Raw genomic sequence first — 17,314 nt, 5'->3', positions numbered from 1 at the left:
GATAACATCAAGTGTACTAATATTCGCAGTATAGGGGTTCTAGAAGGAGAAGAGAGTGAGAAAGAGGCAGAGAACATATCTGAAGACATAATAGCTGAAAACTTCCCTAACTTGGAAAAGAAATAGACATCCAAATCCAGGAGGCCCAGAGAGTCCCATACAGGACTTACCCAAAGAGGAAAACACCAAGACACACTGCGATTAAAATGACAAAAATTAAAAAGAAAGAGAGACTGTTAAAAGCAGCAAGGGAAAAGCAAGAGATAACATACGAGGGAACTCCCATAAGGCTGTCAGCTGACCTTTAGCAGAAACCCTGCAGGCCAGAAGGGAGTGGCATGTTTTATTTAAAGCAATGAAAGGGAAAAACCTACACCCAAGAATACTCTAACCCAGGGGTCCCCAACGCCTGGGCTGTGGAATGGTGCTGGGCTGTGGAACGGTGCTGGTCCGTGGCCTGTTAGGAACCGGGCCGCACAGCAGGAGGTGAGTGGCGGGCAAGTGAGCGAAGATTCATCAGCCATTCCCATTGCTCCCCATCACTCACATGACTGCCTGAACCATCCCCCCCATCACTTGCATTACCTCCTGGACCCCCCACCCCCCCACCCCCGACTGTGGAAAACTGTCTTCCACGAAACCGGTCCCTGGTGCCAAAAAGGTTGGGGACCGCTGCTCTAACCAACAAGGCTCTTGTTCAGATTTGATGGAGAGATCAAAAGCTTTACAGACAAGCAAAGGCTAAAAGAGTTCAGCACCACCAAACCAGCTCTACAAGAAATGTTCAGGAAATTCCTCTAAGCGAAAAAGAAATGGCTGCAACCAGAAACATGAAAATTATGAAATGAAAAAGCTCATCAATAAAGGCAAACATACAGTAAAAGTAGGACGTTATCCACCCACAAAGCTAGTAGAAAGGTTAAAGACAAAAGCAGTAAAATCATGTATATCCACAATAAGCAGTTAAGGGATGCACAATACAGTTAAATGTAAAATATATCCAAAACAGTAACCATGAGAGGAGGAGAGTACAAATGCAGGGTTGTTAACATGCATTTGAAATTAAGAGACCAGCAACTTAAAACAATCACACACACACACATATATACATATTGCTATATAAAAACTTCACGGTAATCACAAACCAAAAATCTATAATAGATATAAACCAGAAAAGGAAAAAGGAATCCAAACAACACTAAAGATAGTCATCAAATCACAAGAGAACAAAATAAGAAAAAAGAAAAAAAAAAAAAGACCTACAAAACAACCCCCAAACAAGTAACAAAATGGCAATAACATACATATCATTAATTACCTTAGATATAAATGGACTCAGTGCTCTAATCAAAAGAGAGAGTGGCTGAATGGATACAAAAACAAGACCCATATATATGCTGCCTATAAGAGACTCACTTGAGATCTAAAGACACACACACACTGAAAATGAGGGAATGAGAAAAGGAATTCCATGCAAATGGAAATCAAAAGAAAGCTGGGGTAACAATACTTATATCAGACAAGATAGATTTTAAAGACTGTTACAAGAGACAAAGGAGGACACTACATAATGATCAAGGGATTAGTCCAAGAAGAAGATAAAATGATTGTAAATATATATGTACCCAGCACTGGAGCACCTAAATACATAAAGCAAATACTAAAGGACATAAAGGGAGAAATCAACAGTAACACAATAGTAGTAGGGGACTTTAACACCCCACTTACGTCAGTGGACCAGTCATCCAGACAGAAAATCAATAAGGAAACACTGGCCTTAAATGACACATTACACCAGAGGGACATAATTGATATGTGTAGAGCATTCCATCCAAAAGCAGCAGAGTACACGTTCTTTTTAAGTGCACTTGGTACATTCTCCAGGATACATCACATGCTAGGCCACAAAACAAGACTTGGTAAATTTAGGAAAATTAAAATCATATCAAGGGACCTCCCTGGTGGCACAGTGGTTAAGGATCTGCCTGCCAATGCAGGGGACATGGGTTCGATCCCTGTTCCGGGAAGATCCCACATGCTGCGGAGCAACTAAGTCCGTGTGCCACAACTACTGAGCCTGTGCTCTAGAGCGTGCAATCCACACCTACTGAGCCCATGTGCCTAGAGTCTGTGCTCTACAACAAGCGAAGCCACCACAATGAGAAGCCTGCGCACCGCAACGAAGAGTAACCCCCACAACTAGAGAAAGCCTGTGCGCAGCAGCAAAGACCCAATGCAACCAAAAATAAATTTTAAAAAAATTAAAATCATATCAAGCATCTTTTCTGACCACTATGCTATGAGACTAGAAGTCAACTACAAGGAAAAAACTGCAAAAAACACAAATGAGGAGGCTAAACAACATGCTACTAAACAATCAGTGGATCGCTGAAGAAATCAAAGAGGAAATGAAAAAATACCTAGAGAAAAATGAAAACAAAAACATGATGATCCGAAACCTTTGGGACGCAGCAAAAGCAGTTCTAAGTGGGAACTTTATGGTGATACCAGAATACCTCCGGAAATAAGAAAGCTCATACAAACAACCTAACCTTACACCTAAACAAACTGGAGAAAGAAAAAGCCCAAAGTTAGTAGAAGGAAAGAAATCATAAAGATCAAAGAAGAAATAAAATAGAGACTAAAAAAATAATAGATCAATGAAACTAAAAACTGGTTCTTTGAAAAGATAAACAAAATTGATAAACCTTTAGCCAGACTCATCAAGAAAAAAAGGGAGAGGGCACAAATCATTAAAATCAGAAATGAAAAAGGAGAAGTTACAACCAACACTACAGAAATAAGAAGATCATAAGAGACTACTACAAACAACTATATGCCAGTAAAATGGACAACCTAGAAGAAATGGACAGATTCTTTGAAGATGTATAATCTCCCAAGACTGAGCCAGGAAGAAATAGACCAATTATTAGTAATGAAATTGAACCAGTAATTTTAAAATTCCAAGTAAACAACAGTCTAGGACCAGTGGCTTCACAGGTGAATTCTACCAAACATTTAGAAAAGAGTTAACACCTATCCTTGTCAGAATATTCCAAAAACTTGCAGAGGAAGGAACACTCTCAAACTCATTCTGTGAGGCTGACATCACCCTGATACCAAAACCACACAAAGATATCACAAAGAGAAAACTACAGGCCAGTATCACTGAAAAACATAGATGGAAAAATCTTCAACAAAATATTAGCAAACCAAACTCAATGATACATTAAAAGGATCATACACCAGGATCAAGTGGGATTTATCCCAGGGATGCAAGAGTTTTTCAGTATCCAGAAGTCAATCATTGTGATACACCACATTAACAAGTTGAAGAATAAAAACCACATGATCATCTCAATAGATGCAGAAAAAGCTTTTGGCAAAATTCAACATCCATTTATGATAAAAGCTCTCTAGAAAGTGGGCATAGAGAGAACCTACCTCAACATAATAAAGGTCATATATGACAAACCCACAGCTAACATCATACTCAGTGGTGAAAATCTGAGAGCATTTCCTCTAAGATCAAGAACAAGACAAGGATGCCCGCTGTCAACACTTTTATTCAACATAGTATTGAAGCCCTAGCCACAGCAATCAGACAAGAGAAAGAAGTAAAAGGACTGTAAATTGGAAAGAAAGAAGTAAAACTGTCACTGTTTGCAGATGACATGATTCTATACATAGAAAATCCTAAAGACACCACCAGAAAACTACTAGAGCTTTACAGTGAATTCGGTAAAGTTGCAGGATACAAAATTAATATACAGAAACCTGTTGCATTTCTATACACTAACAATGAACTATCAGAAAGAGAAGTTAAGGAAATAATTCCATTTACCATCGCTTCAAAAAGAATAAGATGCCTAGGGATAAATATACCTAAGGAGTTACAAGACCTGTACTTTGAAAACTATAAGACACTGATGAAAGAAATTGAAGACAATGCAGATAGAAACATACTGTATTATTGGATTGGAAGAATTAATATTGTTAAATGAACATACTATCCAAGGCAATCTACAGATTCAGTGTAATCCCTATCAAAATACCAATGCCATTTTTACAGAACTAGAGCAAGTAATTTTAAAATCTGTATGGAAACACAAAAGGACCCCAATATCCAAAATAATCCTGAGAAAGAAGAACAGAGCTGGAGGAATCATGCTCCCTGACTTCAGACTGTACTACAAAGCTATAGTAGTCAAAACAGTATGGTGGTGGTACAAAAACATACACATAGAATAATGGAACAGAATAAACCCACGCACTTATGTTCAATTAATCTATGACAAAGGAAGCAAGAATATACAGTGGAGAAAAGTCAATCTCTTCAATAAGTGGTACTGGGAAAACTGGACAGCTACATGTAAAAGAATGAAATTAGAACGTTCTCTAACACCACGTATAAAACTACACTCAAAATGGATTAAAGACCTAAATGTAAGACTGGAAATCATAAAACTTCTAGAAACAAACATAGGCAGAATACTCTTTGACCTAAATCGCCACACTATTTTTTTGGATCCTTCTCCTAGAGTAATGGAAACAAAAGCAAAAATAAACAAATTGGACCTAATTAAACTTAAAAGCTTTTGCACAGCAAAGGAAACCGTCAGCAAAACAAAAAGACAACCTACTGAATGTGAAAAATATTTGCAAATGATATGACCAATAAGGGGTTAATATTTAAACTATATAAACAACTCATACAACTCAACATCAAAAAAACAACTGAAGACCTGAATACAAAATTGGCTGAAGACCCAAATAGACATTTCTCCAAATAGTACATGTAGATGGCCAGCAAGCACATGAAAAGATGCTCAACATCGCTAATCATCAGAAAAATGCAAATCAAAACCACAATGAGATACCACCTCACACTTATCAGAATGGCTATCACTAAAAAGAACACAAATAACAAATGTTGACAAGGATATGGAGAAAAGAGAACTCTCATACGCTTTTGGTGGGAATGTAAATTGATACAGCCACTGTGGAAAACAGTATGGAGAATCTTTAAAAAACTAAAAATAGAATTATCATATGATCCAGCAATTCCATTTCTCGGTGTATATCTGAAGAAAATAAAAACACTAATTTGAAAAGATACATGCACCCCAATGTTCATAGCAGCATTATTTACAATTGCCATGATATGGAAGCAACCTAAGTGTCTACCAACAGATGACTGGATAAAGAAGATGTGATATTTATATATAATATCACACAATGGGCTACTGCTCAGCCATAAAAAAAAATGAAGTTTTGCCATTTGCAGCAACAGGGTTGGACCTGGAGGCACTATGCTGAGTGAAATAAGTCAGGCAGAGAGAGACAAATACTGTATGATGTCACTTACATGTAGAATCTAAAAAATACAACAAACTAGTGACTATAACAGAAAAGAAACAGAGTCCCAGATATAGAGAACAAACTAGTGGTTACCAGTGGGGAGAGGGAAGAGGGGTGGGGCAGTAGTATAGGGGGAGAGGATGAAGAGGTACAAACTATTATGTGTAAAATATGCTACAAGGTAAAACACGGGGAATATAGCCAGTATTTTATAATAACTATAAATTGAGTATAACCTTTAAAAATTGTGAATCACTTTATTGTACACCTGTAAATTATATTATATACGTCAATTATACTTAAAAATTTTTTTGAAATATACAAAAAGTTTTCTCTATAAACTGACAATGACTACTTAGAAAAGTATGGGAGTGTGTGTTTGGAGGGGGGGAATTCTATTTTTCAATAGCTATAAAAAATACTTAAAAATAAGTCTACCAGGAAATGTGTAAGATATCCATAAATATTTGTCAAATAAATGAAAACTGTATAACTCTTTAGACTTTTAAATGCCTAACAAATTTATAGAAATGATGTTTCTGGATGGGAATATTGTTTTATAAATAAAATGACAAATCTGGGACAGAATCTATAGTCCTGCAACATAGCTCTAGTATATCAAAGAACTTAGGCTACAGGAAATGTCTCAAACTTGACATTTGAGAGATAGGGTGGGGCGAAATGGAGGGAAAATTGTGTATTTATAAAAATAAAAACAAGTTAACATCTTGCACTAAAATTAATTTCATATGAATAAAAATGTAAAGAAAAAAGAGAAAAGGGACAGTGGAAACAACAGAATTAAGAAAATTTAATAATGCTTAACTGATGTTAGGATGGAAGGACTATTTAAGCTTCAAAGCATGACATAAAGTTAAAAAATTAAAACTTCTGTGTGAATAAACACCATTGTAAAAGGTTAACCTAAACTGGGAAAATGTATTTGAAATGTAACAATAGAGACCTTTTTAAGACCAACTGAAAAGAAAACAAACCCAAGTCAAAAAACAAGTGAAGAATAATGAAATTAACTTTCAAAAGAGAAAACATAAATGGCTAACAAATATGAAGAATAATCTTAATTTTTTGGATTCAAGATATGTATGGTGAAGTAGTCGTGAGAGTACATTGTCCAGCAGTCTAATGGTAAAAACTTGTTAAAAGGGTAGTTCTCAATATTGCAAAGAATATGGTAAAATAGGCATATCTCACATTCATATGTAGCTAACAGGAATCAAAATGGGCTTGGCAGTGAGACCGCAAGTTTTAAAATATTTGCATTCTGTAGCCTCCGAAAATAAATGTCTCTTAGTTCAAATTTTCATTAATGAAAAGTTTGTTTTGAGCCTGTATGTCAGGCATTATGCTGAATGCTTTACATTTGTTTCATTTAATTCTCATGATTATCTTGTAAGTATTATGTATCTTTAAGAGGTAGACCAGGGCTTCCCTGGTGGCGCAGTTGTTGAGAGTCCGCCTGCCGATGCAGGGGACACGGGTTCGTGCCCCGGTCTGGAAGAATCCCACATGTCGCGGAGCAGCTGGGCCCGTGAGCCATGGCCGCTGAGCCTGCGCGTCCGGAGCCTGTGCTCCGCAGCGGGGGAGGCCACAACAGTGAGAGGCCCGCGTACCACAAAAAAAAAAAAGAAAAAAAAAAAAAAAAAAAAAAGAGGTAGACCATCTGAGGCCCAAAAGGGAAAAAACTGCTCAAGGTTATTACACACTAGTAAACAAGATAGAAAGCATTCTGTCTTGGGAAAGTGCTTGTGATGTTAATTAAGAACAAACACATGGGCTTCCCTTGTGGCTCAGTGGTTAAGAATCCGCCTGCCACTGCAGGGGACACGGGTTTGATCCCTGGTCCGGGAAGATCCCACATGCCTCAGAGCAACTAAGCCCATGTGCCACAACTACTGAGCCTGCGCTCTAGAGCCTGCAAACCACAACTACTGAGCCCATGTGCCACAACTACTGAGCCCGTGTGCCACAACTACTGAAGCCTGTGTGCTGCAACTACTGAAGTCTGTGCACCTAGAGCCTATGCTCCGCAACAAGAGAAACCACCTCAGTGAGAAGCCCGTGCACTGCAACAAAGCATAGCCCCTGCTCGCCACAACTAAAGAAAGCCCGTGCACAGCAATGAAGATGCAACACAGCCAAAATTAATTAATTAGTTAATGAAAAAAAAAAAAAAAAAAAAGAATGAACACACTTGGGGAATCCCCTGGTGGTCCAGTGGTTAGGACTCCTTGCTCCCATTCCAGGGGGCACGGGTTTGATCCCTGGTTGGGGAACTAAGATCCTGCAAGCCATGCAGCGTGGCCAAAAATAAAATTAAATTAAAAAATAAAATAGAATAAAAAAAGAATAGCACAACTTATAAAATTACACCTACTAATAATTTTCTTAACAATATAAAGGAAAAAAATAGTAAAAATCGAAAGTAATTACTCACTATGTTATTAATAATATGTTATTAATGTAATTATTCCTACTAATAAGATTGAGGCTTATTCTTATTTCTATTTACTTTTCTACAGTTGAACTTTAAAAAATTTTTTAGCCAAAATTAAAAAAAAAAAAGTAGTAAGTACAGGAAATAGACAAAAGTGAAAAATCAAAGAGAAAATTTTTTAAAAATCCAACAAAACCAGTGCAAGTACATTAAGGAGAGGCTTTCAAACCCTTATTTTTGATTTACATTCAAAGCTTAATTTGGTTATGCACATACAGATTTACTCTCTACTTACCTTCCTTTGGTTCATTTCTCTTCCTTTCTTGAGGGTACTGTATTAGGGATTTCATAAGCATCCACTGCATTATAAGGAACTTATATTTGGTATTTGGAAATAAAGGTTAAGTTATTTGTTCAAATTCGGAAAAGGAGAACAGTGGTTGATTTCCTAAATACTGGTTTACTTTGCTGCTACTAACGCTGTTTTTAAAAAAATAATGCACTTAAACTAGTGGGAATTTTTTTATTTTCATCTTTTTAAATTAAAAATTCCAGCTTCTCAACTAATTCTTCTGCTTTTTTGTGGTATTTCAGGCATACACAAGCCAGTTTGTATCCCTTGTGATGTTTGCTCTTATGATGTGTGATGACAGGATCTCCATGCAAGAGAGACGCAAAGAGATCATGCTTGGATTGAAGCGGCTGCCTGGTATGAAGATACTCACACACTCTACTTGTTGTCTAAGGGAGTGGGAAATAAATGGGTGAAGTTGTGGCTTGTACCTATTTAGTCAGCATCATACTTTACACCTGTGTGTTTAAAAACCCCACAGTGATAGCACAGAAGATTAGAAACGTTGGTCTTTTATCGGTTGCTACCCATATGTTATTATTATTATATTGGTTTAGTTTATTGTCCTCTTTTCATAGATTTTGCTAATATTACTTCTTAACAGATTTAATTAAGGAAGTTTTGAGCATGGATGATGAAATTCAGAAACTGGCAACAGAACTTTATCACCAGAAGTCAGTCTTGATAATGGGACGTGGCTATCATTATGCTACTTGTCTTGAAGGGGCCCTGGTAAGTCTTCTCACTTACAATTTCAGAATGTTGACTTATGGACCTGGCACATAGCCATACTTTATTTATTTATTTATTTTTAAAATTTTTATTTATTTTTGGCTGCATTGGGTCCTCATTGCTGCACGCGGGCTTTCTCTAGTTGTGGCGAGCAGGGGCTACTCTTCGTTGTGGTGCATGGGTTTCTCATGGTGGTGGCTTCCCTTGTTGTGGAGCATGGGCTCTAGGGTGTGCAGGCTTCAGTAGTTGTGGCACACTGCTTCCGTAGTTGTGGCTTTCAGGCTCTACAGCACAGGCTCAGTAGTTGTGGCACATGGGCTTAGTTGCTCCATGGCATGTGGGATCTTCCTGGACCAGGGCTCGAATCCGTGTCCTCTGCATTGGCAGGCGGATTCTTAACCACTGAACCACCAGGGAAGTCCCAGTCATACTTTTAGACTAAATGAAATAGGTGAAAATTTTACAAAAGTGCCTTTATATTTATGCATTCTGATTTGTTTACCTTGAGGTATAACAAAGTATAACAGAATGCTTAATTCAAAAGTGAAAATCAAGAAGAGTACATTTTAGCATGATACCGTGGGTTTAGCAAGTAACTTCGGTTATTTTTTTGTCCAAATATGAATAAAATAAATATTAAGTTCTCTAGGTGTGAGATTTAATTGAAGTCAAATATGAAGCAATTGGGAGATCAGTTACAAAGAAATATGAGTACATTCATGATAGTCTAAATTCTTCAAAAAGTCCTTGTGGAGTTCTAAAACTTCCAAATAGTTGTTGACATTATATTCAGAAATAACGATCAGTTAACCTATTAGCTATATTTGCACATCAGTGATCCTTTAATACTTTTGGATAAATAGACAGGGACTTCAGACATCAGATGTCTAGTGTAATATTTAAAGAATGGGTTTTTGAAAAACAGACTGAAGACTAATCTAGTTTCTTCCTATTAGAAAATCAAAGAAATCACTTACATGCACTCTGAAGGTATCCTTGCTGGTGAGTTGAAACACGGCCCTCTAGCTTTGGTGGATAAGTTGATGCCTGTCATCATGATCATCATGAGAGATCACACCTATGCCAAGTGTCAGAATGCTCTTCAGCAGGTGGTTGCTAGGCAGGTAAGTCAGGAGCTGCTGTGAGGACACCTTGGGGGGTTAAGAGTTGGGTCACTAAAGCTTATTTGAATTTTATGACATTTAAAGTGATAGACCAGTACCCATCAGGTGGCTTACAAAACATGCTTAGGTTTGCATGTGAGTAATCTGAGATACTCAAGAGTTTTGACAGGACCTAGCTCATAGTTCTCATAATACCAGAACCAAGATTAAAAATGAGGTCTTGGTCTCCAAGTCCTGTCTTCTTCAATTAGTGTATGCTGTTCTCTTTTAATTTAATATTCTTAAATGTGTATTTCAGGAGGAACTAGATTTTACATTAATATTACTGGTGCTGTGCTTACTGGAGTTTTCTTCAGATCATTTGGCTTTGTATGTAAATTTCCAAAGATGTTAATCTCTAGTCACAATGTAGTGGTTACAGACTTGGGCTTTGAAGGCAGGTAGTCCTAGATTTAAGTACCGAGCCTGGTATTTCTTAGTTGCGTGAGTTTAAGAAAGCACTGAATCTTACAAAGTTTCTGTTTCCTTGACTTACCACATGGGATTGTGAGTTTAAATAAGCCTATGTCAGTGAGGCCACGTGTGAATTGTGCAGTGCAAAATTTGCATGCTCATGTGTTACAGCCCTGCTTTTGCTTAACCAGTGATTGCTAGTGTGATTTCTTTCCCAGGGACGGCCAGTGGTGATCTGTGATAAGGAAGACACTGAGACCATTAAGAACACAAAAAGAACAATCAAGGTGCCACACTCAGTGGACTGCCTGCAGGGCATTCTCAGCGTGATCCCCTTACAGTTGCTGGCCTTCCACCTGGCTGTGCTGAGAGGCTATGATGTAAGTGATGGACCGCTTTGGGCTGGCTTTTCACCCTGGTATATTTTGATAGTTTCCTTCTAAATTTTTAGCAATAGAATTTGAGAATTCCCTCATACATATCTCTGTCACTTGTTATATTTCCATGGCCCAATTTGTAGGTTACATCCTAACATTTTCATACCCATGGAACTTGAAGGAATCTTGGACGTTACCTCCATGACTGGAGATTACGTGTTTTCTTTCTGTGTTTCTTAATGAGGTAGCTATTGGAAATTCTTTATTTGGGACTTTCTCACACACTGTAGGACTCTCAGCATTCCTGGTCCCTCATTCATTGTGACAGCCAAAGTGACAATCAAAACATCTACTCTTATACGTTTCTAGTGTCCCCTGAGAGGGATGCCACCTCATAGAGGACCACAGGAGTTTTTCTTGTGCCGGTCTGGCTCCTTTGGAATTCTTTTACCTGATTTCAAGTCTTTTAAAGATACATTACTATATTTTCTAATCTAATTCTTTGTAGTCTATAGTAAAGATGGTCAATGAACATGTTTTCTGTTTTATGTTTTTTATAAGCAAAAATAATTTGCTTATAGCCATCCCCCCCCCAATATCTGTATAATCTCTCAAAAATTGCTGGGTTTTTTTTTTTTGCAGGTTGATTTCCCGCGGAATCTAGCCAAATCTGTAACCGTAGAATAAGGAACATCTGAAACTGGGCAATTAAGCAACACAAGACACCTTTTGTATTTAAAACCTTGATTTAAAATATCACCCCCTAAGCCTTTTCTAGTAAATCCTTATTTATATATCAGTTATAATTATTCCATTCAATTTGTGGTTTTTGTGAAATTACCTCATATTTTCCCAGTAATTTGTGAGGGAGTTTGAATAATGGAATCTATATTGGTATTGGTGTCAGAAAGAGATTTAGCTCTCATTTTCATTAAAGGATGCTGAGTGTTGGATTTCCGGGCCCTCCACTTCAATCTGAGAGGCAGCCAATGAAAGAGTAGTGCATTTAATTGGAATATTTAAAGCCAACAGCAATGTACTTGGACATTTAATTCAGTTATAAAGAGAAGATGCTGTGATTTATTTTGAAATTTGTTTTGTTATTTTGTTTTTAAATCAAACTGTAAAACTTAAAAACTGAAAACTTTTCTTTGTGGGATTTCTAAGTTGTTAACCTTAGTCTCTCAAACTTATTGCCTGTTACCTGTATGTCAAGGTATCTTAGGAAGATAAATAGTATAGTAGTGCGTTGGTTTTCTCCAGCCCTTGATAGAAAATACTTGCACAATTTCATAGCACAAACTTTAAATTTGAGCTGCTTTGTACAATTGACAATATGATTTTAAGTTTGAAGATGGGATACGTGCATGTTGTATATCCTACTCCTTGTTTTTTCATCTCCTGAAAGTGGTTTTTAATTTCCTCGTATCTGTAGTTTTTTTTTTTAATTACTGCTGAATGACATTTTATCTTATTCTTTGAAATCACCACACAGAGTTGCTATCAATGTCTCAAATTAATACCAATATATTCAGAATTCTCTTCAACTTTGTCCCAGAGAAGAATTACCAGCAGTTAATTTTAACTTCTCTCACTGCCTTGTTGCATCAAGCTAGTAGTACCTTTGTGCCAATTTGGAAGCTCCTTGCAGTTGTTTGGAAGATTTACAAGTCTTTTGACGAATCATTTGACTCTAAATGTATACGATGGGCTAGAATTAGAAAAAGCTATATGCTTTACACTGATACTAATGAAGGATTATATAAAATTTAGTATTACTTTCTAGGTATTTTTCTCTCTGTATATTCTGTTCTACCCCTGAAAAATATTTAGGAATGAAGAAGATATAAATAATACTGAGGTGCCTTCAGCTAGCTAGTGTCAGAAATGGAAACTTACAATTTAGATTAAAAAATTTAAAGTAGAATATTAGCTTGACACCCAAAAATTGTAATAATTTCTTCACGGAGCTTTTTTGGCCGCACCTTGGGCGTTACAGGATAGTGTGTTTATGTTTTGGTTAAGTCCTTCTCTTTCAAAAGTTTTCACTTTTAAATTGTGAAGGTAAGATATTTAGTATAATTAAGTAAGCTCAGTCTTTTCCTTTTTCTGTGTTTGAACTTCTTGATGAGGTTACGATTTTCTAGTAGCTATTGGAAGAGAAGCATAGAATTCTGCCTTGTGTTAGGGTTAGACAAAGAATTGGCATATTTTGAGGTAATTCAGAAGGACTCTTAGATTAAGACTAGAAACCTGTTTTTAAAATGAAATAGGATTACTGTTCACATTTATATAGCTACTATAGCTATATTTATCTATTTTAATTGTTTCTAATATTATTTTGTGTAGGCCTGCTAGTTTTAGTATGTGTGTAGTGTCATTCTTACATTATATTAGCATTTTATGTACATGATTTATATGGATTTGTAGCATTTCCAAAGTTCAAATTAGCTTTCTAAGGGAAACTGATATGTGAAATCAATCATTAATTTTCAGTCTCTGTTTCCTCTCCCTCTGTGTGTGTGCGTGTTTGGTGTGTCTATCTTTCTCTAGCTCTCAAACACACACATATACACTTCAGGCTAGGGCAAGTTCTAAACCGAATCTCAAAAACCAATAGTGAGAAAAAAAAAAAAGTGATATTTTCCAAACAAACGTGGCTTCCATTCCCTACCCCTTCTTCTTGCTCTCTACCCTGTTTAGTGTAGTGATTTGTAGATGCTTTTATGAATTATGAACACAAAAAATACTGTAATGAGGCAAACTGCTAATAAGTGTGGATGCTCAGTTAAAACCAGTATAATACAGGATAAGAAAATCTGATTTTTCAAGAAAGATATTCTACAAAAGGAGTCCTTTCTGTAAAAAATTCTTTCTTGTAGTACATTTAAAATTTAAATTCACTCATGTATAACTTAGAGTTCCTTACCACAGGTCATGAGCCCTTTGTAGGCCAGAGGTCATGTTAGCATCTAACACATGGCCAAGTACATGATTGTAACTTTGGCATCAGTCAGCTTTTCTGTCTTTTTAAATCACCTATGCCATAGGAATAGATGGTAGGAGGAAAATTAATGTTAACTGTTTTTAGCTTGTTATAACTCTGTCAACACCCTATTATGGGAAAGTCACTGTACTAGAAACTGAAAAACACATCCTGTTTAAAGCAAAGTCCACTTGTCCCCAGATGGACTCATCACTCATGGAGACTAGGATCATTGGAAGGCACAGGATGAGAGAGTGGAAAAATGAAGTTGAGCTGTTAAATGTTGTGAGTGGATTTGTTCACTTAAATCATGGTCCAAGTTTTGGTGCGTATCATGTTCCTAAGAGGTGAAGTGCATTTTGTAGAGTAAGCTGTTATCACAGGCTGTAGATCCATGTGTCTGTGGTACTCTAAGGAACAGCAGTCATTAGATGCAAAGGTGAGAACAGTCAAGCATCACAACTAAAAGGGAACTGACACAGTGTGATGTGCAGATGGGGCTGTTAGAGTGCTAATAAAGATTTTCTCTCTTAGGTTCTTAGGAAATTGTTTCCGAGATGACATTGTCTTATCCTTTTGCATACAGGTCTCTTGACCTGAGTTAATTATGAGGATGAGAGGAAAAGAACCCCTTTTTAGCTCCTTGGTAGTATTCCTTTGACACATTTCTATAACTCTTCAAAGAAGGAAAACCAGCTGAAATGTTTGCTTTAACAAACATATTTTAAGAAGTCCTCTGGGGTCAGTTTCCTCTCTTTTTTTTTTCAATTAGGATATATACTATAGCAATAAAAGGGAACGACTAATGTTAATTACTTATTGTATGCTACAACTTAAGTGATTTTTCCAAAAAGCACAATGTCGTTGAAAATGTTTATTTAAAAAGAATTCAGAGCTCGCATTGAATTTGTGAAGGCCAAAGAAATTGAAGGGAATGGTAAAGAAAGATAAAGAAGTCTTATATCCACATATTTAGTAGATGTTGTATACCAGAATACCAGGTGGTGTTTTACCTGCGAAAACATATTTCAGATTACCTTCTTTGTTTTTAGTGTTAGAGCCTCAGGTTTAAAAATTTTAACAATTAAATCATTTTTTCCCCACAATATTTAAAGATTGTTAATCTATCAGTATTTCCCTAGCTTGATGAATTTAACTGTATCTTTAGATCTGTGACATGATAACCAGTAGGAATGATAATATTAGCTTTGAACCAGTAGTATCCAGGGTTAAAATAAAAATCATAGTTAACTAGCAAAACTGTAAAGTTATGCCATATTAACTTGTGAGTCTGTAATAGCTTGATATCAATGTTATGGAATATGCCATAAATAATGGCTAACAAGAACTTCTTAGGAAATTCTCAAATTACCTTTCTTACTACACTAGTTTTCAGAATGAATATAGAAGTGATCCTGTTAGCTTTTTAAAACTGTTCTGCAGTTAATTTTTATTTTTTGCTTAAATAAAACTTTCAGTATTTGTTTAAATTATATTTCTTGCAAGCTAGAAATTTTAGAATCATCCTGCCTTTGTTTCAGTTTTCTGTTCTTCAAGATGAATGTTTAGTTTACTGAGCCAGTTGGTCATTTCTTCCTCATGTCTTCTGAGTCCAGTGACTATAATTCTGAACTGTGAATAAGTTACCAAAAACTTGCTGAGAATTGCATTTTGAAGCAATTTGCCAATGTTTGAAGTGTATACATGTTTGTCATTGTGTTAAAGATTGTATTGTACTAAGAATGTAGCCAATGTTTACTTTAGTTGTTGGTAAACATTTTTGATGCTAAAAGTTTATTCATTACTGTTGCTTTTAAAAAGAAGAAGTATTACATAAATATATTTAAAAGTCACGTCTTCACTCCAACGTCCCAATTATTTTAAAAAGGATTATTAGATAAAACAAAGGCTCTACTTTTTCTGATGTTATACTCTGCAAATATTATACTTTCTCAGGTCTTTTAGAACTTTTTGTGACACTATGTTGTTTCTAGCAAATTTACAGGGTATATGCAGTGATCAACAACTTTGTTTAAGTGAATTGATAGTTGCAAAAGAAGGATATTTAAGATGGCTGAATAGCAAGTACAGCATATACTCCAAATCTAAAGTTTCTGTAGTATCTGGCAATCTCTTAATTATTGAACAAAGAGTCCTTTTACAGGATCCTTTTATAAACAGCAAGCTAAAATCTCTATCCCTAGTGCTTACAGAACTTGCTGTGTTTTGCAGGAGACAGAGTTATGCCAGGGTGGTTTGAATGAATAGATGCGCTGTGTTGCCTTCCCATAGAATTGAGCCCAATCTCTCATCTCTCTTTCACTCTGTGTTGCTCTGCAGCAAAGCCCAGATCCACACCAGCATGGATCATTTTTTCCACAGGCCACATTTTTTAACATAAAATTTAGCTTTACTCCTAGTGAAAGGTTTTCTTTAAATTCTCTTCAGTTCACTATCAGTAAGTATTTACCAAGTGCATATTAAAGGCCAAGAAATAATCTCCCTAAAAATTAAGAGGCCACTTTTCACTGAAGTGGATTTGAGGAAAAATAAGTTCTTTAATTTTTTGGATGAAGGAAAGAAGTCCTTAAGTTTCTCCCATTAATCTGAGGTTAAAATGTTCTATCTAATTTTAAAAAATGATGTAGAAGCTTTATTAGTTTAACAAGCATCCTGGAGATAAAAAGTAATCTTGTAGGGCTTCCCTGGTGGCGCAGTGGTTGAGAGTCCGCCTGCCGATGCAGGGGACACGGGTTCGTGCCCCGGTCCAGGAAGATCCCACATGCCGTGGAGCGGCTGGGCCCATGAGCCATGGCCGCTGAGCCTGTGCGTCCGGAGCCTGTGCTCCACGATGGGAGAGGCCACAACAGTGAGAGGCCCGCGTACCGCAAAAAAAAAAAAAAAAAAAAAAAAAGTAATCTTGTAATAATATACAGAGAAGTTGCCGGGTTATAGGTCATTTAACCAGCTGACCCCTTCCCAGGAAGTATATATGTAATAAGATAAATTTATTATTCTCTTTTTGGTTAGCATGTACACAAGAGATTATTTCCAAGGTTGAAAAGACATATTTGTGAACTTCATATTAACATGATTCATTGACTCAAAACGCCACGGTTCACACATGTATTTTCTTATAGAGAATGCTGTTATGTAGCCATATTTCCTTTTTCATATTTCAAAAAATTTTTGATATGAAGTATGGATGTGTAATTGAAAATATGGAATAAAAAACAGAGCTTGTAAACAATTGGAGAAGTGCTCTCTGGATAGAATTATAGTTATTTCCTTCCCATTCACTTATCAATCTACCTTTGTATATGTTTATATAAAATTAAAAAGACTTTACGCCTGTTAGAATGAAAGCAATTGGCATGTTTTCATATGCTCTTAACTTCTGCAGTTTAGTTTATTTCCAACAATGCGAATAAGGTACATTGTGGAACTCACAGCTATTGCACACCCAGGGGATCT

At 36.3% G+C, this 17,314-nt stretch overlaps 1 protein-coding gene across 3 annotated transcripts in view; it reads left to right on the top strand.

Moving 5' to 3' along the window:
• Positions 1 to 17,090, top strand: part of GFPT1 (glutamine--fructose-6-phosphate transaminase 1) — a 72,574-nt gene extending 55,484 nt beyond the window's left edge. For all 3 annotated transcript variants that reach the window (XM_082643351.1, XM_082643350.1, XM_082643352.1), the window contains 5 exons: positions 8,411 to 8,525; positions 8,773 to 8,900; positions 9,857 to 10,024; positions 10,696 to 10,857; positions 11,497 to 17,090. In XM_082643351.1, coding sequence (XP_082499477.1) covers positions 8,411 to 8,525; positions 8,773 to 8,900; positions 9,857 to 10,024; positions 10,696 to 10,857; positions 11,497 to 11,541 — 618 coding nt within the window. In that variant the 3' untranslated portion in view covers positions 11,542 to 17,090. The remainder of the gene's footprint in view (positions 1 to 8,410; positions 8,526 to 8,772; positions 8,901 to 9,856; positions 10,025 to 10,695; positions 10,858 to 11,496) is intronic.
• Positions 17,091 to 17,314: the final 224 nt, after the last annotated feature.

The sequence above is a fragment of the Mesoplodon mirus genome, assembly GCF_964341445.2.
Source record: "Mesoplodon mirus genome assembly, chromosome: 14".
Classification (NCBI taxonomy): domain Eukaryota; kingdom Metazoa; phylum Chordata; class Mammalia; order Artiodactyla; family Ziphiidae; genus Mesoplodon; species Mesoplodon mirus.
The sequence above is the reverse complement of the archived record's forward strand: the minus strand, read 5'-3'. Positions and strand labels throughout refer to the sequence as shown.